The 24,380-nt window shown below is 39.6% G+C and overlaps 1 protein-coding gene across 5 annotated transcripts; it reads left to right on the top strand.

Annotated features, from left to right (window-relative positions):
- The first annotated feature begins 690 nt into the window (after positions 1-690).
- TFAP2A (transcription factor AP-2 alpha) lies at positions 691-24,380 on the top strand. 5 transcript variants are annotated; one of them, XM_030209014.1, is made up of 7 exons: positions 691-764; positions 9,295-9,726; positions 12,589-12,640; positions 15,437-15,668; positions 17,802-17,920; positions 20,787-20,928; positions 22,434-24,380. In XM_030209014.1, the coding sequence occupies exons 1-7, from the start codon at positions 708-710 to the stop codon at positions 22,717-22,719; spliced, it is 1,320 nt and encodes a 439-aa protein (XP_030064874.1). In that variant the 5' UTR covers positions 691-707; the 3' UTR covers positions 22,720-24,380. The 5 variants fall into 5 exon arrangements, with proteins under 5 accessions (XP_030064874.1, XP_030064889.1, XP_030064880.1 ...); XM_030209029.1 differs by lacking the exon at positions 691-764 and adding an exon at positions 1,104-1,191; XM_030209020.1 differs by lacking the exon at positions 691-764 and adding an exon at positions 4,833-5,019.

Raw genomic sequence — 24,380 nt, 5'->3', positions numbered from 1 at the left:
ACCGGGAAGGTCACTTGTAAAATATATGTTTTCACTAACCACAAATAAGGTGGGCAGTGAACAACAGAACAGTTAGCACCACTAGGGCCATATGAAAAGGTTGCTGTGACTGGAGCCTTCATCCCCCCCCCCCCCCCCCCCCCAAAAAAAGAAATAGTTCTGAAAACGAAGGCGCAAGAGATTTTGAACCTAAACTGAATATTCCTGTCACATACATATTATAAAGTTCGATCCTTATAACGCCTACTTGCTAAACCAGCGTTATAGCCCGAGAGTAGACAGATGAATGCGTTCCACGTCTGCTCCCTGAAGGAGGAGGAGGAGGAGGAGGAGGAGGAGGAGGGGGAGGGGAAGGCAACTTTTCACACTGTGTCACAGGTCCACTGCAAGGGTTACGCAACAAGTTTCCCGTAGCTTGTGGTTATATCTGCAACCTGTTAGGTTACTTCATTATACATGCAAGCTCATTATGCAACACCAATATGCTGGTAAGGAAAATAAACTGTAGAGATTATTAAAGGGCACTGATGATTCAGTGGTGAAACGGAAACAGATATCGTCCATTTTACAGAGGCTTTTTTGAGTGACGGTAGAGGTGATGTGCTTGCGGGGAGGGCTGATTTGAGCTCAGTAGCAGGTTAACGTTTTAGCTAAATATATTTTAGCACAGGTCTTACTTACACCAGTGTAGATTTAAAGGAAAAAGGATGTTTTTAGATCTGAAGGATTTTCTGTGGCACAGTGACATCTTTACACATTCTAAGGTAAATGTCCAGTTCTGTTTGTCAGTAAAGTCACAGAGATAAGGGGAAATCTGCCGTCACTACTGAGGGGAATGGAGAAATACATCTCTCTCTCTCTTCCATTCCCCAAAGATTGTAACACTGCTAAAAAGTGTAACCCCCCCCTCTCCCACTATTTACCAGGCTGATGATTTGGGAAGCTGATGAGAAAGAAATGGAGGCTAAAATTTCAGTTGCTGTAAATCCATCATATTTCCCCTGCAAGGGCTCCGAGGCTGGTGCGCATGCGCGGCCAGGTAGCTCCCTGCTTTTTATGAGCAGGTGAGATGTTCCTGTGCAGGTAAGAGGAGGATTTGCCTAAGCGATCACAGGATCAGCCGGAGCCCTCGCTGCATGAACAACGGGGACGGAGAGAATGTCACTCCTAGCAAAAATGGGGGACTGGCAGGTAATTTTTTTGGGGGGGGGGGGGGAAGGGGTGGGGTGGTATTTAAGGTGATTACGGAAACTGAAGTGGCTCATCCTCAAACAGCTAAGCAGTGATTTACCTGAGGTAGTGAAGATTAAGGTCGTTGATAGAAAGGGGAAAAACCTCTCCAGGTCGCGTTGTTACATGCTATTAATGATTGGCAGTTCCAATTCATTAATTACACTAGCCTTAAAGTCAATTCAGCACATGAGTGATTAGAAAATCGCCTGAAACCACTTGTGAACTGACAATAGACACTTTATAGTAAAGCGCAAATAGAGGATAAGGCTCTGAGTCTTCCTAAAACACATACGTGTTTTTGATCATTACTCTTTATACGATTTGATACATAATTTGGAGATTCTTGCTCACCTTTGTTATTCACGTGTACAATATTTACTCACAGAGTAAGCTACTTGCAAGATTTATTTCAAAATTTGGGTGCTGCACACTATAGCCTTTCGGTTGTCTTGATTACTGTTAAAAAAGCAAAGTGAAGGCTTACTTTTTGCACAATGCTAATTTCTGGCCGGCACAGACTTCTCAAAGTGTAAAGGAGGTGCGAGATATAAGTTGATCTTCTGTACGTCCTGTATTTTTAAGGCACCAACGCCATTGCTATGACTATTTCAGGAAAAAGCGACGTGTTAGTTCTTCTCGGGCCTTATACGTTCTTTTCGGCAGGTGAACTTTAAAGGTTTGGCAGCTCAGGGCACTGGAATTTTACAAAGCCATCCCTCTGCACTCATTGATATTTATCCGGTTTTTAGTCTATATTTTAGACAATATTTCTTTCTTTTCACTTTTTCTTTGGAAAGGGTTCACATTAAAATCTCCTTTTGTCAAAATGGTACTCGTTACCGATAACTTATAATAATAATAATACTCTACAAACGTTTAAGGCGAAAAATATTCACAAAGCTATTTAATTGTCCGCTATATAACTAAAGGAGCTCTATAAACTTGAAAGTCCCGTCTGTAAATAACTTGTGCCCCATTTATAGCAGAATAAAACACACTCTGCTGTACTCCTTGAAACTAAATTCAAAACAATATACACCATGTATCTGCCACTGCTTACTTTTACACGAAACCTAACACATTCAGAAGAATAAGCTCGCTTTAAACCAAACACAAATATCTAAAATACTCCAGGTGAAAAACAAAGCAGCTCAGCTTTAATATTCAAGAAACAGAGACTGGATGCAATAAACACAGGAGTCATTTTACAATTAGGAATAAAATGTGGGTGATAAGGGGTCTGAATTCTGAAATATGACGTGTTCCCCGCCCCCATTATTGTATTACTGCTTTGCTTATAACTCCCTGAAATACCCAGTGTAGATCTGCTGAACGTTGTTTTAGACATGGAGAAAAAAATCATCAGCTTTGCCTGGAATTTGAAGATGTGAGAGGAAGTAACAGCTCAAAAAAAAAAAAACTCTGCATTTTATTTCCTTAAATATTGAACTTGGTATAACCATAAATAGTAAAATGTGTCTCCCCAAATCAGTTAATCATTTCAGCAGTTCGGCTGAGTAGATGTTTCTGCCTAATCTGGCCAAATCTGTCACGGTCACATAATTAAGGACATAGGCCCCTGATGAAGATGACAACTCCACCAAAATTGCTAATGAGGTGTAAACACTGCATCTATTGATCGGAAGTCTGCAGAAAATAAGAAGGAACCCCCCACCCGACCCGCCAAATCATTATCACCTTCCACTAACAGCAGTTTGATCCTTTTCTCTGTATTCACATTTAATTAAGTGCGCTGTCATGGTAATGGCGTTCATAAAAACCCAGGCCCGACTGACCCCAGAGGATGGCGCTACCTCGAGATGGTTCTTTTTCAAAGGGATCTCTTTTACATTAACTACAGAGGAATAATCTGCAACTCAATTTAAACCTCAATGGGACTAAAACAACAGTTTACTCTATTGGCATGTGAAGACGAAAGGGATTTAAAAAGAGCAACTCTAGGAAAGGTGGAGCCTGGAAGAGAGAAGTTTTCCAAAAGATCTTTTGGGTGCCCGTCGGGACTTGTAGTGAATTTCAAACTGCAGAAGATGTGTGCAGAAAATTACCCCCATGGCTGCCTATGATGTTCAGAATACCTGTATTTTTCTCCAGTTTCTGGTCTGTAAAATGTAATAATCAATGAATGAAGTGACATGAAGAGAATCTGTGAAGGTCAAGTCAGTTCGGTTTTATAACCCCAAGGTTAAATGGGTTCCCTCTGTTTTGAATGTAACCCCAGGGTGGAGTACCTCTGGGCGCCTATGAAACCGTGTGAGCCAAGGCTGGGTACCAGCCAAATCCTCCTCACCAGCTGATTTGCTCGGTACTCGGTGCTCATATCGTAGAAGGAAGAGGTTTAATTTAATTGGAAACCAAACCCAAATAAACAGCCAGCAATTCTAACAGCCTGTTTTGTAAGGGAACTTCCTTACCTGTAGAATCTATGTTAACAGTTTGTATCCATGTGGTAATGCACATATTTTTTTTAAATACCAATTATTATAATAATAACAATGATAAAACCTGTGAGATGTGCAGTGCCTAGAAATAGTACCAACTTAAGTGTCCTTGTCAGCCTTGCTTTATTTAAATGAGTTGTTAAGGGTTCTCTTTGAAAGATCCCTTGCATGTCCACTGTGCAGACTTCACTTACCTAGGAACCAAATGGTGGAACTCCTTACCACCCAAAATAAGAAATATACAGAAAAATGCTAGATTCCGCAAAAACCTCAAATCGTTCCCATTCAAACAAACCCTCACAAAAAACAACAATACCTCAAACAATTAATTATTACCTGAATTGGTTATTACTCTATTTACCATTAACTTTCATGTACAATTTCTCATTCATAATAGATATTCTAAATGTTAAACATCCATAGTTATCCCAGTATATTTATGATATTCTATTGTAAAATTGGATTCTTACAACAAATTACTTTCTTATGCATTATTCTTTGTTATGCATCCGATACTGTTTATTGTAAGCCACATTGAACTTAAATTTGTTTGGGATAATGTGGGATATAAATGTCACAAATAAACAAATGATACTAGTTGTATAATAAATAACCCTTTGTGTTGCTCCCTAGGAAAGAAAACACAATTTAGGAGAATGCACCAGTGCATAAGAGCTTACTAAAGGGAGGGAAATGTAAAAGTTATGCTTTCTCTATCCAGGGCTTGGTTGTTGAAATGGGAGCAGGATATGTGTATTATGTGTGTTTGTGTGTAAGATTTGTACATAGTTAAAAGCCTGATCTTCCCTTTTAAAAACCGGTAACCCTGTGATTTGGAAAGCTTTAAAAACAAAATTTACAAAATTCTTCGACCTTTATCCTTCAAAAAAAAAAAAAGTTGCAACCACTTGCCTCACCAGAGCCATAAAAACAAAAACACGTGTAGAAAAAAAAAAAGCTTCAGGAAGCCTTTCTCTCGTCAGTAGCTCAGTCTTTACTTGAGGGTCCTCTAGTAAAGGGGTAGACTGTACCTGTGTCCCACACCGCCGCAGGTTGCCGTGCTGACGAGCAATCGGACTATATTTCGATATGCTAATGAGGCGATTAGGCTGGCTGGTAAAGAGCTGGGAACGAGAAAAGTTTCTGCCATTAGAGGGAGATCTCAGAGCGTGCACGGGAGCTCTGCAGACTCCAGCCTCCACTCACTACTCTACATGCCAGGGTGGCTCAGGACTTTTATGAACCAGGGGGAGCGCATAGCCTCTCGCTGCACTCCATGAAAATGCTTTGGAAGTTGACGGATAATATCAAATATGAGGAATGCGAGGTAAGCTCTTTGCTGTGCTAGGGCAGAGAAGCCAGCCCAGCCATAACTGCCGGGCTTTACTGGATCCGGAGATCTTTGCGGGTGGTTTAGGAAAATGTGCAGCATTTATAAGGTTGAAAGAGGAGCGTGGTTTTTTTTTGGGAGGGAGGGGGGGGGGGGTGAGGCGGAGGTTTTCCTACAATTATTTTACTAGAACAATGGTAGAAGTTGGGGGTTTAAGATGCTTGAAAGTGTTCGTTGTAAAATAAAAGTGAGAATCTGAAAGGCTGCATTGAGGACCATGTGAGAAAACGATTAAAATAATAATAATAAAAAAATAATAAATATAAACAAATTAAAAAGGACAAAGGGATTCAGGACAAAGCAAACTGATTCCAAGGAATTATTGAAGAACATTATGAAACGTGATCCTTGTTGGCTTTTTAGCAAAAGTAAGTTAGCCAATGATCCAATTAGAAACCGACCTGAAAAGCAAACGGCTTTATTTGCTAAAAGCTTTAATCCAATCTCGTGCTGTGAAATAACATTAGGCGCAAAAGGTGCTTCAAGCGCACGCACACAAGACTCGTATCTGTCTTCATTCACAAATGGAAGCAATATTTAGCGCGAGCCAAAAAGTGGATTAAAGAGATCAATAAATACAAATCTACGATTAAGGCTGTAAAACAAAATGACAGTTTCAGAGTATTTTGTGTAGACAGGAAATAGTAATAACAATAGCAGCCTTTACATTTTAGTTTATTTTTGCTTTCAGTGTTATGCTGTTGATTGGAGACAATTATTGTTATCCAAATTAAAACAATCAGCAAAACCGCCGACTCTTATAGAAGAAAAGAAATAGACGCCTGGTCATAATTTTGTATCACAGAACATGCCAAGTAAAACCAAATATTCGCATGCCTAGCTTGTAGTGCATATCAAATTATAGCGCAACTGCAATATCTTGAGCTGTATCTAGCTCGAAATCTGGTTCGTATTTGTACTTTTGCAAGTATTGCAAATTGCAGTGTGTGTGCTTTTATTTCCCCCTTTTTCATTCTACAGTCTTGGGCTCTGTTTTGCTTTTGTCCTAGCGGTGGTTCTCATATATTGCCTGTTATGCGATCGTGGTGATTCTTTATGGATATATTATTCCAAATCTTGTATATTTGTGTGGGGAGGAGGGGGGCTGGAGTACACTTGGGTTGAAAACTGAAGTATCTGAACCTGCTCGGGTTAGCAGCATCCTTTTAATCTCGCTGGAGCCCTGATTAGAACAGTAAAAATAATATTCCAGGTGATTTGTGCTTTCTGGTGAAATATAATGTTAAAAAAAAAGAAAAAGAAAGAACCGTGACAGGTGAAAAAAAAAAGCTTCTCAGGAGCTTAGACTTTGTAATCTAGGTTTCAGTAGGGGATTAGAATTATATGTATTATTTTTTTTTAGGCGTGCATAGTTTTGTAGGGACAGGCAGTTGGTAAGTGACTGTTGTTGTTCTAACCCTAGCCAGACAAGAGATGTGTAAAGTTGAAGCAGGTAATATTTTTGGGAGTTGTTTTCCTGAGTTGTACAGCCTGTAGAACGGGTTTGGCGCTGGAGTCAGCAGCGGCCGGCCGGGCGGGAGAGAGACTGAGGGAGAGAGAGAGAAAGGAACTGTAAACCAAGAGCCGAACCGAGCTGAGCCGGCCGGTTTGGGCCAGGATCGAAAGCCTGCCCAAGCCATCGCTCCCTCCGCCACCACACCGGATCCCGTTCTGGAGTGAGAAGAAACCGTACGGCTGTCGGGCAAATCTTAACAGAAGGCCAGCAAATCAAAAGGAGAAAAACAAGAACAACAAAAAAAAGTTACCTAAGGCTCCCTTCCGGAATCTGGCTGCAGTGCAACTCCCAAGAAAACCGAAGCTTAGAGCAATTCTGAAGTGTTCTGCGGTTGGGATTTTTTTTACATTTTGCCCAGCCCAAACGGGTCGCTAGAGCCCGACTCGGATCTAACACAGAAGGGGGGAACAAAGATCAAGAAAAAGGCGTGCATTGAGGAGTTTAAAAGCCTGGGGCTTGTGGACGGAAGCCGTCCTAGCTTCTCTGTGGGGGGAAAAGGGCTGTCCCGGGGGCTCTGAGAGGACTCCTGGAAGCATGGCCCACCAGCCTCATGCAGCGGGGGAACCGGGCCCATCGTCGGACTCGGATCTGACAGCAGGCAAAGGGCCCGACAGCTCCAACAGCCTTTCTTCTGCCACCGACAGCAGCAGCACCACCAACCGGACAGCGGCAGACATGCCCATGGCATATCCAGGATACTCCCAGGATTCCCAGGTGTCCTTTCATTCCTCACTTCATGTCCCCCTTCCTGCTTTTAGCCCCACATCCTATTTCTCCCTTTCTCTCGTGTGTGTGTGTGTTCTCTCATCTCTCTCTCTCTCCCCCTCCCCGTCTAGAATAGATCTCTTTCTCTTTCACTTTGCGTGCCCTGCAACCTTTTGAAATATTCCCCCCCTTCATGTGATTCGTCAGACGCAACAGAATGTCCCCCTCTCTCTCTCTCCCTCAACCTCTCCCTCTCCCTCTCTCTCTGTGATTAGAGACACTGATTCTTCATTCAATGGACGTCATTTAGAACAGGCACTGCCTTGAGTTGCTTCCTCCCTTCACGCTTGATTTCTAACCATTCTTCCCTTATTAAGTATTCGTGTAATATTAATAGTCATGCATATCTGCTTTTAGGAGTCCGAGGAAGGCAACCGATTTCTTGTGTTAGCAGCTCAAGGCGTACGGCAGCTGAGGCAGAAATAAAGAGGAAAGAGAGAAAAGGATTAAGAGAGAGAGCCAGAGAGAGAGAGAGAGAGAGAGAAAGAGAAATAAACCCAGAAACAAACTTTGAATTAATAATATCACGAACAGGAGACAGAGCGATCGCCTTTGCAACGCTAAATGAAGGCAGCCGGAATTTATTCAAGTTCTGATGGATTATAGTTTTTGGCCGATGCAGGAGAATCTTTGGTTTTGTGTTCTTAGAGTGATAGTCTAGTCCTGGGCTTCCTCTGCTTCTTTTTTCTTTCATTTTGCCATCGGGTTTTCTTGGTCACTTTTCTCCGATATTTTCTCCCCTTGCCCTGCCGAGGCAAGCCAGTCTCTGCCCAGATGTTAGTACACAGTTTTTCAGCCATGGTGAGTTGCTTGATAATTTTACTGAGGATTTGGGGGTGTGTGCGTTATTGCTGTGACTTTGTTTTTTCCGATCAGATTTCCTATGCGACATATTTTTTGCTTCCTTTTCTTTCCAGCTGTCTTTTCTATTTCGCCCTTTGATTATTATTATTTTATTTTTATTTTTTACACTGGCTGCCGTTTCTAGTCAACTACTGAAGGCTGTTACTGCCATGTCTACTTGTGTTTCTCCACATTTTCCCATACAAAATGCACGCTTTGAACGTTCCGCATTTTATCCTTCCATGTATTTAGGATAAAATCTGTCGTGTACTAATACATTGCACGGATGCATGTCTATTCTTGAAACAAATTATAATAAAGACGCCTTGCAAGTCATTTTAAGATTTTTTTTTGTTTGTGTGTCATTCATAGGGCTTTTAGTACAAGGTACATTTTCACATTACCTATATTATTTTGTGTTAACAGACTTTTTGGTACAGCTCTTAAAAGTATCTCATGTGATTATCTTAGTATTTGGTTTTTCATTCCTGATAAGCAGTACGCCTTGACGATAGATTTTGGTGCTCGCACAAAGCAGGGCTTTGCAAATTAATACAGGTTGACATAAATGGCTATGATTGTAGAAAGTCGCCGATATATGTTCTTTGTATAGTCCCTTAAATAAATACAAAATGTAACGATGGACCTTTAAATCAATTCCCATTTCCTAAGCGAGACGTAGAACAAAATGCATGCGTGAATTTCTAGACAAGATGAAACAAGGCATATGTGATAACATGTCATTTTTAAATTGCTTTAAAATCAGTTTAAATATATAATACTCGTTTACCAGTTTGTCGTTTTTAATGTTTGATTTGTTACACAAAACATGATTACTCGTGCCTGTGATTTAACAGGGCACATTTCACACATTACCAAATTATTTCATTTCTATCTTACAAACAGTACTTCTCAGAAACTCTTATACAAAGAATATTTTCTTCACGTACCCAGGAATACACATTGAAAAAAGTGTACCACAGTAGGGTGATCAATACTGTATTTACTAACTGATTTACTTGTAACAAGAAAACAAATTTGTTTTATTTTACATGTGTAATTTGTCTGTTTCTTCTCCCTCTCGTCAGGACCGTCATGATGGAACCAGCAATGGGACCGCCCGGTTACCCCAGCTGGGGACTGTGGGTCAATCTCCATATACCAGCGCCCCCCCGCTCTCTCATACCCCTAATGCCGACTTCCAGCCTCCTTACTTCCCCCCACCTTACCAGCCCATTTACCCCCAGTCTCAAGACCCTTATTCCCACGTAAACGACCCCTATAGCCTAAATTCGCTCCACGCCCAGCCTCAGCCTCAGCATCCGGGCTGGCCGGGACAGAGGCAGAGCCAGGAAGCCAGTCTCTTACACACACACCGGGGTTTACCCCACCAACTTCCTGGCCTGGACCCTCGAAGGGATTACCGGCGGCATGAGGATTTGCTGCATGCACCCCATGGCCTGAGCTCAGGATTAGACATCTCCATCCACTCAATACCTCATGCGATTGAAGATGTACCGGTAAGGATCCTGCAAAGTCAGATCTTTTTTTTTTTTTTTTTTTACTGCTCATTCCTTAGAGATCAAATACACTTTAGAAAAGATGACCCATTTCCACCACTTTTCCCTCCAAATGAAAATGTGAAAAGGGTTTTAATATCCCATGTGAGATCATTTGATGCATTAAAAAGCTTGTCAAGCATTTTTTGACGCAATTAATATCATATAGGGTACAATAATGCCACAATCTCTACCACAAGGCCTGGGTTGGGCTTCTTGGCTGATCTCAACAATAAAAAAAAAGGGGGGGGGCTTGATTTAGAAAATTATATTTCACAGCTGAATAAAATGACAAAGCCTTCCATAAAATTTAGTACAGACAGCTGGGAAATAGTACAGCTAGTAAACATTTTCTTTCCAAAACAAGGTGGATGACCTAGAAACGATTGATTATGCCTGATACACATCCCCATATACAGTGCAAGATCTTTACTAAGGTTTGTTCAGGAAAGACAAAAAAAAGAGAGAAAGCCTTCAGGAAGTATGGCCCTAAGGCATCAGCCATTGAAATCCTGTCTCCTTTATTTTACAATGTAGACTGACTGTGTGATGGCCTCACAAGCCATTAGGTAGCTTATTATCAAATTCTGCATGCTCTACCCCGCTATACAGTAATTAAATGTTTTCAATCTACTAGTAATACATTATTTTTGGTCTAATTCGGTTATCGATAAATGCAATTAAAAACGATGTCCACCTAGGTATTGCATTAACATTTTACTATGACCCCCCCCCCCCCCCAAGGTAACATCTGATCCAAATGAATTTAAATGCATCTTTTCCATAGTTACGATACGCCCCATTTGGAGGCTAGGTGTTTTATTAAGGGGCACTACAATCTTTTTGTAGTCACAGGGCATTATTTACCTGATTCCTAGGAGTGATTTTTTTTTTCTTTATGATTCCCGGAATTTCATTAATGTATGTCTGCAGTGAAAGTTCATGACAGTTTCATGTGAGTTAAAAAATAAATAATAACTGATTGTATCCAATTTGGTGTTTTTTTTTTTGAACGTAGGATAACAAGTATGATATAACCCCTTGTTTGTCTCCAATAACTAAGGGAAATTGCCCCATGTCTGCAGTTTCAAATAAAAGTGGGTGCCAGTTCATTGGAGTAGCTGTCTAGGCACCTCACCCAGCCTGGAAGTGATTTTGCTTGTACTGAATTAGCAGTAAATAAAAAGTGAAGGTTTAATAGTTTGTATAGTGTTTGCAGGAAGATTTCTGTAGAAGTCTGACAGGAAATGTTTGTGTGGTTTAAAAAAAAATATATATTTATCTATTCTGTTCCTATGGCCTGTCCTTCGGGCCTCTGTTTAGTGATTTATTCAAAATACAGCTCTGTTGAAATATTTGTGCTAAGATTTAGATATGTGGCTAGTTGAAAATCACAAAAGTTTACTGTTCTGCAAGTGTTCAGACGCTCTAAATAAAATTCATGTACGACCAAGTCCTTTAAATAAACGTATTAGGTTTGTAGAAAATGAATCATGGTTTCAAAAGAATTTAAATAAGAAAAAAATATGCCATTTTCAATTTTTTTTTACCCAGCAGTAGCAATTTCTAAACACAAAGAAAATGACATGCAAAGGTTATTGTAGGGGACAAAAATTAAAAGTGAAGGGCTGAAGAGTATTGAATGTTGCAGATCTTGCTGGACTGTCTTTCTTTTGACAGCCCCACTGCATGTGATATTTCTATAAGTAGCACATAGACACACAAAAAAGCCACACTATATTCACTTCATGGCTTTAGGGTGCCCCACATTAAGGGATCATATTTCCCCTTATAGTTAAAACACAAGAACTGCTCAGTAATTTCTGAACATTTCTCAATTTAATTATGCTTAAATCCAGAAGCACTTTAGGCAAGTTACAAATGAGAGCATTGAGTATAATAAAACCTGTAATAAAGCAACTTAGTACCATCCACCCGGAATCATTCAGATCAGCCACAATTAACAGCCGCATAAATCCAAGGCAGAATGGAAAATGTTAAAATCAGTATTATTGTTGGACAAAGACTAGAGACGGAAGTAATAGGTTTTTAAATGGCAATGACTGTGTTTTGTAACCATCACGGAAAACTTCTATCTCAGCATCACTGGTGCTAATTTGTAAACACAGCCAGACATTATATTGCCTGTCAGTTTTTGAATTAGATTTTCATTTCACTTACTAATCACGATTTGATTCCAGTGCACAGATTCGATTTGAAAAGAGAGAAAACAGGCCAAACGTACTGCTGGTCAGTGGGAAAGCAAACAAGGGAATTTGTGGCTTCTGCGTTTAAGATTCCTGAATCGAAGCGGAAGCATATTTTGCTTATGCTGGAATTGGAATATATGAAGCTCAGCTTTCTAGGAAACAAAACCTGCTTAGCTTACAAATGTTTTCCTTTCAAATCGTTCTCCCTTCATTTTGCTCCATTATGGCTCTACTGCACCAACCGCTGCAGGCGTGGAAGAATTAAGGTTTACAGACCCAAGTGCAGCATTACGAAATAAACAATCTTTCAGTATGGCCTGAGATGCCAGCTTAAATGGGGACGTGATTTAGCGTGAAATAGTACAGTGAGAACATCCCAGGTGGTGCCCTCGTGTGCTGTTCACGGGGAGAGGCAAAGGGATTTTTTTAAAATGTAACTCACGTTATTTGGGAATGGCCATATCCCAATCAACCGGGGAGAGAGAGAGAGGTTTGCCTTCAAATGTCGGGGCTCTTTAAGACCATTGCAGGTATTGCAAGAAAACGAGAACATTCGTTTCGTTTCTTTGTCACACTGCATTCACATCCACATTTGTATCCGTTTGTGTTGCAGCATGTAGACGACCCCAGCATTAACATCCCAGATCAAACTGTAATTAAGAAAGGTAAGAGATTTTCTTCAGCATTCCAGACATGCCCTTACATGCTGTATATTAGGGAAGAGAGCTGCAAATATTTTAATTCTGTGTTGTGAAAAAAAAGCTGTGCATTTTAAACACTTGGAAATGCCTGTGTATGCATTACTTTTAATGCTAGGGTTGAAATGTTTATCAATTTTGTTTCTGATTTTATCTCGGAAATCAGACTAGTCAGGTGGAGCTACTCGTCAGAAAGCATCTGGATATATTTATTTATTTTACATTACGTTTTGCCAGAAGTTAAGTACAACTTCAAAATGAATTTTTACTGTTTTAAATAGATCCATAATCTATCGTAGAAAAATGTGACATAATTTGGCACTACAGACCAAAAAAGTCAAAAGGCTGACTGAAAAAAAAAATGGTTGGTGGTGGGTTTAGGGGATTTTCAGCTGTGGCAGAGCTTTATTTACCGATTTTTGCTGAATAAGAGCTGGGGCCCTTCTTGATTATGTGAAAATAGGACCTTTGTCTTTCTATTTTTACCCTTTTTTTTTTTTTTTAAACCAATAACTCAGTTGTGCTGAAAATATTATGGAGGTGTCACAGCCCCTTTTTTTAAAATTTAAATCTTCAATTTATTGAAGAAAACGTGAGAATAATGGGCTGGACCCGTGTTCTGTTGTTGAGTCATTTGGTTTTCACTGGAATCTATTGTTCTCCCTAAGAACTGGGGCTTTCATCACTACAGTATTCTTTCCCAGAAGCTGAGGCTGTATAGCACTGCTTCCATCTCCAAATCTAATCAGTATACAGTAAGCTTGTTTAAAGTTTCATTTTTCTGTCTGTGAAGCCTTTGTCACGTCAAATTAAATGTGCAGAGGATAAATCTTAAGAGATGCTCTTTCTAAGGCGACATGATAATTGGCTCTTTTATTAGTAATCTCAAGAGTTCGTTTAACTCCTATTGTCTCTATTAGCCTCCCCAGAGCTATTAATGTCACAAGTGATCTATCCCGAACCGAGAGCCTTCCCTCCACCCCTGCACTCCCCACCCCCCACCAACCATAGGTTTGGAAACCCCCCACCAAGTTAGATGTAAGGTGAAGGCAACATATATTTTTGAAGATCAGATGTGTATTTAAACCGAGACTGTGGTGAAAGTTTTAAATATGGTAGACTTGTTACAGTATATACACGGTGGGGAATACTGGGCTTCTTATGCAGGGAGATGTTCAGAAACAGGACATTTTCCCCCCTCCGTTGTCATTGTTATATCTTAAAATAGCCTACATAACTGATCCTGCTGAAAAGTGAAAGACGATGAAAATTGCCTATTTAATGTTTTATTATTTGGTTGATAGGCAGTTAAATATATTTTTAAAAAATGCTATTAATCTTAATTGACATATTGGTAAGAAAACGAATTTCGTTGTTTTGTATACGATTATCTTACCTATGTGCGTTTAAATTGTAAACGTATTTTGCTGGAATGCATAAATATTGTGAAAAAGTATATTACTGATGTTACTGTAGTTACAATTTGTTGATACTAGTAATTGAACCAAATGTGTGTGTGGTTTTTTTTCCCCTCCCTTTTGGAACTCCACTTTTTCATTCTATTGAAATGTAATCGTATTGCGGTTTATAATTGAATACGTTCAATTCGTGCTTTCTGCGTTTTATAATCTATTGGCCTGTTCTATTATTTCAAAACGTAACATGTACAGAGTACCTAACGGCACAGATTTGGTTTCTTTGCAAGGCTAACATTTTACAAATCTCTGCACCTTGGCAATATAATTTGATTCCCCACAGAATATCACTTTCCTTTTCCCCTTATCCTTTTTTAATTTTGTTAGCTTGACACTCTCCCCACTTTTATTGCTTACGTTTTAAATCTAGTTTATGATATGCATATTAGCCTTCTATTTAGTGCTACGATTTTGTTTAAACAGAAGTCTGATCTCTGAGACTTGCCCTTTTTGTTGATCATGTTGTTATAATACAGGATAATAGTATGACTGCCACTTGTGGTAGAAGCCGGTGGTTATAATAATCGTTTAAAATTGAAATCTTGAGTTGACGTTCCAGATCTGTCTGCTCGGGATCATTGTGTGAAACAGGCTTGTGCTCTGAACCTAAAGTTTAGGTGCTACTGAATAAAATCCCGTCTGCTTCATAATGATTTCGCTCTGATAAGTAGGAGTGGTAATCTGAAATGAAATCAGACAACCTTCTATTTGAGTAACGTTGAAAAGTGTCTAATCTCAAACGCGGGGCCAGTATGTGAGTGGTTGTACGTTTGGGCCCCTTATATGCATGCCCGTTTCTATATTTGTATAGGGAAGTGGGTGGTTGTACATTTGTGTCTGAGTGCGAAATGATATATGCGTTTATTGTACATGCAATATTTGTACACGTGGGTTTGCATGCATGCTTGCATGCGTGTGTAGGTGCTTGTTTGAGTATCTCATTGTTTATACGTGTACAGTACCAGTATACCTCTGTTTGTGTATACATCTGTCTGCATAAATGTCAATGAGGCTGTAGGTGAGTTTTGTATAACGACAGGCATGCATTTATATTTGAGTCCGCACATGTTTTTTTTTAATGGATTTGTACGCATAACTCTGCAAGAGTGTGTGTTTGTGGACGCATTATTCTGTGCATTATTACTTTTGTGGATACTCCTTCAGTCATATCTCTGCACTGCAACGCATCGCTGCACCAAACGGCATTCTCACTTTTTGTTTTTTGTTTGTAATTGTTAACAACAACAAAAAAAAGCATCCTCAGCATCTTCCCCTTCCCCTCTTTTAGGCCCCGTGTCCCTGTCCAAATCGCACAGTAACGCCGTGTCCTCCATCTCCATCAATAAGGACAGCCTGTTCGGCGGAGTTGTAAACCCCAACGAGGTATTCTGCTCGGTTCCGGGCCGCCTGTCTCTGCTGAGCTCCACTTCGAAGTACAAGGTGACAGTGGCAGAAGTCCAGCGCCGCCTCTCCCCGCCCGAGTGCCTGAACGCGTCCCTGCTGGGAGGAGTGCTCAGGAGGTGAGGCCTCTGCCACTCACACTCTCACACCTTCCCCCATCGCTGAGCTGCCAAACCCAGAAGAGAAGCAAAGGAACTTGAGCCGCTTATTGCTTCCCAAAACAGCCTTATTGAAATAAACTTGAAAATTGAGAGCTACATTGCATTTATGCTACAATTCCCATAGGAAACAGCTGTCTAGCATCCTGTAATAACAATTTAATGCATGGAATGCAGCAGAAGTTATTTGGTAATCAGGCACAATTTATATACATGGTTTGCTTCTTTTCCGTGGTGTAGGCAATTCTGTCAAAAGGTTTTCGAAAATGGTCAACCTCCCTCATTTGATAGCTCTGATAAAAAAAAGCTGATCTAGATGCATGCATTGGGTTGGATGTATTTTAGTTAAGGCATAGCAAGCGTAAAAATAAGGGTTACTTCCAAAACTGTTCAAGAAGGGGCAGCCTTTGGGGTGAGAAACTAATATTTGTTGTAAGTATGATTTTCAAAATATGCTGCAATCATAGCACCTCCAAACATTCAGTTAATTTGTGGAGCGGCTGGCTTCAAGAATTGCCAAATAAAATTGAGCACTTGAGAAAGGGGGGAAGATCGGATACTAATTATAATTATAATAAACCAGGCCGTTGATTGGATATTCTGAAACTTTCCAATTTCTTATCAGCCAGCTCTGAATTTCTGTTCAAATGAATTTGTCAAAGGGTTCCCAGGTCCACCTACGACCCCTGTAGTATTATAATAGCATTTGGCAATCATAGCACCTCCAAACATTCCAGATAATCGTAGTATTATGACTTATCCAGCAATGAAGGATTTCGCACAGATCTCCTTCTTTGTCTCTAACAACAAATTATTTTGTTTGCTCTATGACTGCTCATGTTTCCATATCTGGGCCTCCAGGACACTTGCCAGCCCCTTCCATTTCTGCATTTTGCAGCTGAGCCTGGTTCCTGATGTCAGAACTCATAAGCAAAGTGATTGAATGCCTGGGGGCCAATAGGGTCACAGAAGACAGAGGGAAGAGATTAGCATTCAAGATAGGGTGTTGCTATACAGAGGGACAGATACTGCTAATTCTGATCAAAAATAAAAGTTAAACTATACAAAGTGATTATTTCTGCTATTGGAAAGCCCTAAGAATAAAAAGACCACATAAAGACAATTCAGAAAACTACCAGTGTTTTTAGCAGGACCTATCACTCCTGCTTTAAAATAGGATTTATTTCGGTGGGCATTTGCCATTTTCAAAAATGTTTCCCCAGTGTTTGTACTCATTTAGGGATCGCAGCAATGCTTTTAAAGGCAGATATGATTACAGGGAATAAGGAGGGATATGAAAGTACATGGTACCAAAAAGAAGGTAAGAGAGGAAAAACAGTACTCATCAACTGTTAAAGTTTAAAAAATGTAGGTAGACCAATAATGTGCAGCTTGCCTATTGCCCTCCAGATAATTTCCCGGCTGTTTACCTAGGGAAGGATTAGAATCTAATCCCTACAATTAAAATGCACTTGGGATGGGAATAAAATACTGAATTAATTTGTATAGTGTTTCATTCGAGCGATTTATCTCCAACTTGTTTATGTCTACAACAATAATATATATTTATAACTTGTCTATTCTAAGTTTAACGCAATAAAACTCTTTGATGTTGACGTATGTTTTGACATTTCCAATTAAATTTGTAAGTCTGGCGCATAAAGTGTAAACAAATCTGGTTCAATGGAACTCTCTGTCTGTAGTATAATGTTGCAATGATTTTAAGTCATTTGCAGTTCCTGGCTTCATGCAGAACAGAACCAATAAAGCTTTCAAAAGCACTTTTCAATATATTGTAATATCTGACATTACACATATGTTTACACAGGCACATTGAAATCATAATGTCTGGTTTCCCCTGAATTTCTCTAAGTGTCTTTTATGACACAAGTTTGTCTAAAATTCAGCACATTGCAGGGTTCCTAATCTATGTAATTGTGTAGTTAACCAGCTCAGTCTCCAAAATTTGCACTTTCACTGCATAAAAGTGTTGTCTTGTGTTCCATAAGGAATATTTATCACGTGAGTAACCGGATGTGAGCACAAATTGGCAGCAATCTAAATATGTTTTTTTTTAATTTTCTTTTGAAACAGAGCAAAATCAAAAAACGGGGGAAGGTCTTTGAGAGAAAAACTAGATAAAATAGGCTTAAACCTGCCAGCGGGCAGACGCAAGGCTGCTAATGTTACCCTATTAACGTCACTAGTGGAAGGTAAGTGGTTTCATTAAGAATAATCTATCCTTCTTGAGAAGTAAAAATGCTAAAAATATCTAATTTTTTTTTCACTTTGTTTTGAGTTGATAACACATTTTTTAAAAATTAAATTCAGTTCCATTGTAAATTAGCTTCATAATCGGTCTAGGATTTTAACACTTTATAATGTGTTGACACAAAACAATCAAGAAAACCAACAACAAAATAAAAATTTAAAAGTCAAGACTCAGGAATTCTCAAGAATTAATGTTGTTTTGGATAATGAACTAACAGTAAATCATTTAGCTTATTCTGACATCTGCATTTGAGAACTGCCTGACCATTACTTCCTGAATTAATTTGGGAATCCTTGACCTCAGTCAGAGATTAAGAGTATCCAGCCAGCTTCAAATGTAGCCTCAATGGTGCCCTTATTTTCAATTCATTACTTGGGTAAAAATGGCCAGAGCCACTCCAGTCTGTGGTAAAGAGTTACAAGGATCTAATGTTGCTTTTCATGAGAAAGTAACCCTGAACCCTACAAAATTGCCAGATTGCACATTTTTAAGTTGGACATCCTCTGAAAACTGTTTGGAAATAATCGGGAAAGCTGCTGTTCAGTTTTCAGGTCATTCTTATATGTTTGTGTTGGTGGTTTTGTAATCTCATTTGAGAGAAATCTATCCTCCTCAGAAACATATTAAAGCATTGGGGCGGGGACTGTCCTATCTCCTTATCCCCTCCCCCCCACATCTTTACCCCTTACATTGCTTATTTAAACATGTTTCACCCCTTCCCACATGTACATGCTTTAAGCCCTAAAACTGCTTAGAATAATGCAACACACAAATTGAAAGTAAACTGGGCCACAGCTTTGTTTATTCACAACACTTAAATTGGTAACCAGAACATCTGAACAGTAACACCCTGAGTTACACTTAAAATGTTATAGAAAATACCCCTCCCCCATTGCTGTTCCATCTCCACCCATACCAGTTCTCACAGCTCCACCTTGACAGCATGAGCCCTGGTTCAGGCATGGGCCTCCATGCCCATTAACTGGGTCTTGTGACCCATCCTGACAATTAAATTGTATCCCCTCTAGCTTGGGTGTCCACCTCTGTGCCAACCGTAGCCACCCTCCACCAGAACCCATCAGGTCTCACAGGATCCCGCGCTCACATCTGGTTATATACTGTACATAGGGTGGCCTATGTCCTCAGAGGGGCTACATTAAAAACTCTATAAACAACCCATCCCTCAAGGACACCTGCCCAATAGGGTAGTAAGAGATCAGCAGGAAAATTATTTGAATTCGAAGTGACCACTTCCTGGCACGAAACCAACCTCCTACTGCAGTGGTTCCCAAACCTGGTCCTGAAGGCACTCCCAGCCAGTTAGGTTTTCAGGATATCCAAAATGAATATTCATGAGCGGTTTGCATGCACTGCCTCCATTGCATGCAAATCTATCTCATGAATATTCATTGTGGATATTCTGAAAACCTGACTGGCTGGGAGTGCCTTCAGGACCAGGTTTGGGAACCACAGTTCACCCTTAACCATTTCAGGTGACCCAAGCCTGGTGTCTCTAGTAAGTAGCCCAGCCCAAGGTTAATTGGGTGCTTCAAGACAAGCTTTCAGGCTTGTTTCTTCAAATGCATACTAGAAAGGCTAAGTGTGAAACTAATAAGATTTTCTGAATGTTAACTACTTGGTGCAAAGCTAAGAACTGTTAAAATGCTCCAAGTTGCATGATGAAAGGACGACTCTAGAATGGAATCCAGTAAAGCCAGTTCTGAACATGGCATGCATGCCCACACATTCACACCTAGTTGTGAATACACACAAATGTTATTAATGGGGCAAATACCCTGTGTATCTGAATGTAACTCACCTGGAGCTACTACTGAAAAAGATGTGAGCAAAATCCAAAATAAATAAATGAAAGTTATGAATTAATATTAATAATAAATAATGAAGTCCTCACATAAAGAGGTTAAGGTGATAGTGTTTCTTTGACAGAACTTTTGGGGATGCAGTTGGTGAGTGACTGATGCACTTTGTAAGGAAGTATGGTTTTATTTTCTGTGATCTGCATCATTTTCTAGAAATAAGTTCACAGGGCTGGAGCTTTGAAGCATAAATGGCGCATGCGCTCTTCCGTAGCTGGAGCTAATGGCAGGAAGCCCTGCAGTAAAATTCAACTAGTTCAGGAAATTAAAACCAAAGATTAAAAAAAAACCCAAAACAGGCAGACTCTCTTGAAGGATGCTTAAAATTTTCCTGGTCAATCGTTTAGAGCGAACAATTAGGTGCGATGGGAATAAACTTTATTTGCTTAGGTCTGCAATACGTTTTTGTTTTTTTTAATTTTTTTATTGAAAAAAATTACTTAATTGTTTACAACTTGCAATTTAACAATATAACAGAATAAAATGACAACAAAAAAAAAACATCCATTGTATCTGGTGTGGAAATTCACAATACGTTTTTTTGTTAGAAAAAAATTAACAGCGGTTATAAAGCACATCAAAACTTAACATTCTTCTGTATCTTAAAAAAAATATTTAAGCGAGCACTCTTGAAATCTTCATGCCCTATTTCCATATTTACGATTTTGTGGACATTTTCCAGAGATATCTAAGCTAATCCAGTACTAGCTTCAATCTGTTATTCATCTGGGTCATCTATCTATCTATCTATCTATCTATCTATCTATCTATCTATCTATCTATCTATCTATCTATCTATCTATCTATCTATGTACATCCACACACAGCAAGATTTATGTGTGAGCATGTCTTATTTGCAACCTAATTTTAGTTTATGTTATCAAAACGTATTTTGAACAGATTTTCGTCTTTTGCTTCTTCTCTTTGTAGGAGAAGCAGTACATCTAGCTCGGGATTTTGGGTATGTTTGTGAGACGGAATTTCCTGCCAAAGCAGTAGCTGAATATGTCAACCGACAGCATTCCGATCCAAACGAGCAAGTCACAAGAAAAAACATGCTTCTAGCTACCAAGTAAGGCATCATATCTGCTGTCTGATTAATCTTTAGAGAAAACTACAAGTCTCAGGGATATTGTTTTAAGAGCTGCTGGTGTGTCTTTTCCAATTGATCCGCCTGTAAGAGGTGTGCATTGGAAGAATCTCACTGTTGCTTTAAAAAAAATATTCAGTTGGAAAATGATTATTTAGAGAAATTGGCTAGTTTTAAAATTGTTACAAATAAGGTGGTTATTAAGTCCGTAATTCTATAAAATGGGATATTAAAGCGAATTACCTCTCTCAGCCACCCCCCCCAACCATGCAGTAGGAGTATCAACACTTAAATATCAACACTTGTTAAATATTATAGTGTAGCTTTTAATACACCACAGATAAGGTATCTGTTCCTTTGATCGGTCTTCTAGGTGTTGCCTGAAAAAGAAAAAGTTGTTGTAAGGTGGCTGGAAATTAAACGGCTTGTTTAGTGCCCCTTAATTACCATTGAAAATGTCACCAAAGGGCAGGGCGCTAGAGGGCAATGTTAGGAAAGGGTGCAGCAGTCAATAGATGGACGACATTTACATAAGTTTCCAGCAGAATCCGCTACAGCGTGCTTTTCTCCAGTGCAGGGCGCATGACTCTCCCCAGGCGTGCAGCTTTCTGCATTGCAAACTGTATTTACACTCTAGATATTACTGTAGCTTCTCTTCTCTCTTTACCGTGACCGCAGTCATTAAAAAAAAAAAAAAAATCCCTCGGTATCCAAGGTACAACTGCAAGGTTTCGTTCTGGAGGAGGTGGGGGCAGCTTTTAATTATCATAACTTCCCCCTCGGGTTCCCCCTCTGTAGTTATGGTTGCTTTTTCCCCCTCTCTCTACTATAAGGTATCCAAACCTTTTGTGCATCAGCACGGGAGGCGATTAAGCCAGGGGTGGGGGATGCTGCTGGAGTCTGGGAAGGAATTGCGGTTCATAAGCCAAGGGAAGTGAAATCATAACCATAACGAGCTTTTATAGAAGGGTGAGGAAATGAGTCGTTCTCCTAGGGAAACCTTACATTTCCCCACTCCTTGATCTGAAAAAGGGAATGAAAATCCCCTTTTAGCATAAGATGAGCCTTCGGTAACAACTGTCTGAAGTGTATCCAACATATTATCCTGCATATCGTGTTACATATTACAGTTTGCTCCAAACTGCTCAGGGACTTTAGTAACAAAGCTCTCCACAAAAGAACAATTCAATAAATGACTCTTGTTGAAACTGTTTCTCTCCGGGCGCAGTTAGGCTCATTTTCAAAGCACTTAGACTTACAAAGTTCCATAGGTTACTATTAAACTTTGTAAGTCTAAATGCTTTGAAAATATGTGTGTCCAAATGGGTTATTTTTGCGCATACTTTTATGAACCTTATTCCTAAACTAGGGTGTATGGAGTAGGATCCGTTTCTCACGTGGTGGTCTGTTTAATTTAGAACGAAAAAGTGTAAGTTGGCTGTTTCTGTTAGCAATATCTAATCCTTTTTTCTTTGCTTGGTTTTCAGACAGATCTGTAAAGAGTTCACAGACTTGCTAGCTCAGGACAGATCTCCTTTGGGAAACTCCAGGCCAAACCCAATCCTGGAGCCAGGGATCCAGAGTTGTCTCACCCACTTCAACCTCATTTCGCACGGCTTCGGCAGCCCAGCGGTCTGCGCGGCCATCACTGCCCTGCAGAATTATCTCACCGAGGCCCTGAAAGCCATGGACAAAATGTACCTCAACACCCCCAACAGTCACACGGAGAACAGCAGCAAAAGCGGGGACAAAGACGAAAAGCACAGAAAATGATCCCCCCTTCCCCCCCGTTTTTTTTTTTTTGTTTGCAGTATCTTTCCTACCATCTTCAGCTTCCTGTCCTTTTTCCGGGCCACCAGAGCAACAATCCACTGTGGGTTACCAGTGTTCTCAGAGTTTGCAAAAGACTGCTCTTTCCTTACGCACACATATACGGACATGCACTCTGCACAGGCTTGTAATCCACTTATCTTCTTTTGTCTCTAACGCTCCCCAAAACGGAGGCTACTACGAGAACAGGATAAACAATGGAGCCGTCCAAGTTGTGTTAGAGTTGGTGAACTTTTTTTTTTTTTTAAAGGCCAACGTTTTCTAATAAAAAATGGAAAAACGAAACAAAAACCAAACTCCATCCTACAAAATTCCCCCCACCCCAGAATTTCATCGACTGAATAAACCACCTCTCCTTCTGTAAGTTCAGTTTAAAGATTGCAGGCATATAAAGAGGCAGTGATAATATTTTAGCAGTATTGTGCATAAACTTGAATACGCCAACAACAGTTTCCTGTCACGTCTTCAATTGTAGAACTTTTTTTTTCCCCCTCTAAAGGTAAAAGCGACCACTTTGAACATTCTCTTCAACACGATTCGCGGTTACTATTGTAAGGGGGATCAGTGTTCATGTATGTAAATATTTATTTATGTGTAATTTAATGGGAATTGTAAATATGGTGCGTCTGTTCAAGCTTTTTTTTTTTTTTTTAATTTATCTGGTGATGACGTTTACCTCTTGGTTGGTGGGGTTTAATTCTCCCTCTTAGTTCTTCATGTGGTTCAAGGTACTTATTTAGAAGACAGAAGTGCGGGTTATTTCTCTAGGAGATTCAGCATTTTCCCCTAAGGCAGCATGTTAAGGCGACAAGAAAGCAACTGAACAAACGTTAAGAATTATAAAGAAAGCGAATTGATGCGTAATTAGTATTATATAGGGGGGAGGGGAAAGAAAGAGAGTGATGTTGGACCCTGACTTGATTTTTATTTTTTTAAATCTCTTAGCGGTTTCTAAACTCATATATGTTGAGGGGGGTGGACTCTGCCTCTACTGTTTTCCCTCAAAAGCATCACCGAAGCAATAATTTGGTATTCTATTTAAGAAGTCAAGGTTTAGATTTTTTTTGTTGTTGTTGTTGAAGGAACTTGAAACATTTAGGAGCACCTGGTACCCTGTATTTCCACTGGTCATGTTGGAAGCGGTTAAAGTTGTATTGTATTGAGTTGTGCTGGCGGTAGATTTCAAGCCTGTCAATGTATCATAGTCCTTTGTTGCCCAGATAAATAAATATTTGATACGCTTTATGTCGATTTTTTTTTTTTATTCAGTGGCTGTCTTTACCCAGGCGTATTTTTGTTCTTGGCAGTATTTTTTATTCAGTATGGTTACAGTAATTGAGTTTAACTCTCCCTTGACAATTGCTCCATGCAATAAGCAGCTGAACCCATTGTTTCCCTCAAGTATAATAAAAACTTACTTTCAACTTGGAGTTCAGTGCAGGGTATCATTTAGATATTCCACCGAGTCTGTATTCAGACAAATGACACAATAAAACACAATGTATTCTTTTGGATTAAAAAAATATCTGTACTGGTGAAAGAATGACACGGTATCATATCTTTGACCAAAACATAATTTTATTAAAAATAAAGCTTTTATTTTA

The sequence above is a fragment of the Microcaecilia unicolor genome, chromosome 1, assembly GCF_901765095.1.
Source record: "Microcaecilia unicolor chromosome 1, aMicUni1.1, whole genome shotgun sequence".
In the NCBI taxonomy this organism is placed as follows: domain Eukaryota; kingdom Metazoa; phylum Chordata; class Amphibia; order Gymnophiona; family Siphonopidae; genus Microcaecilia; species Microcaecilia unicolor.
This window is presented reverse-complemented; position numbering and strand designations above follow the sequence as displayed.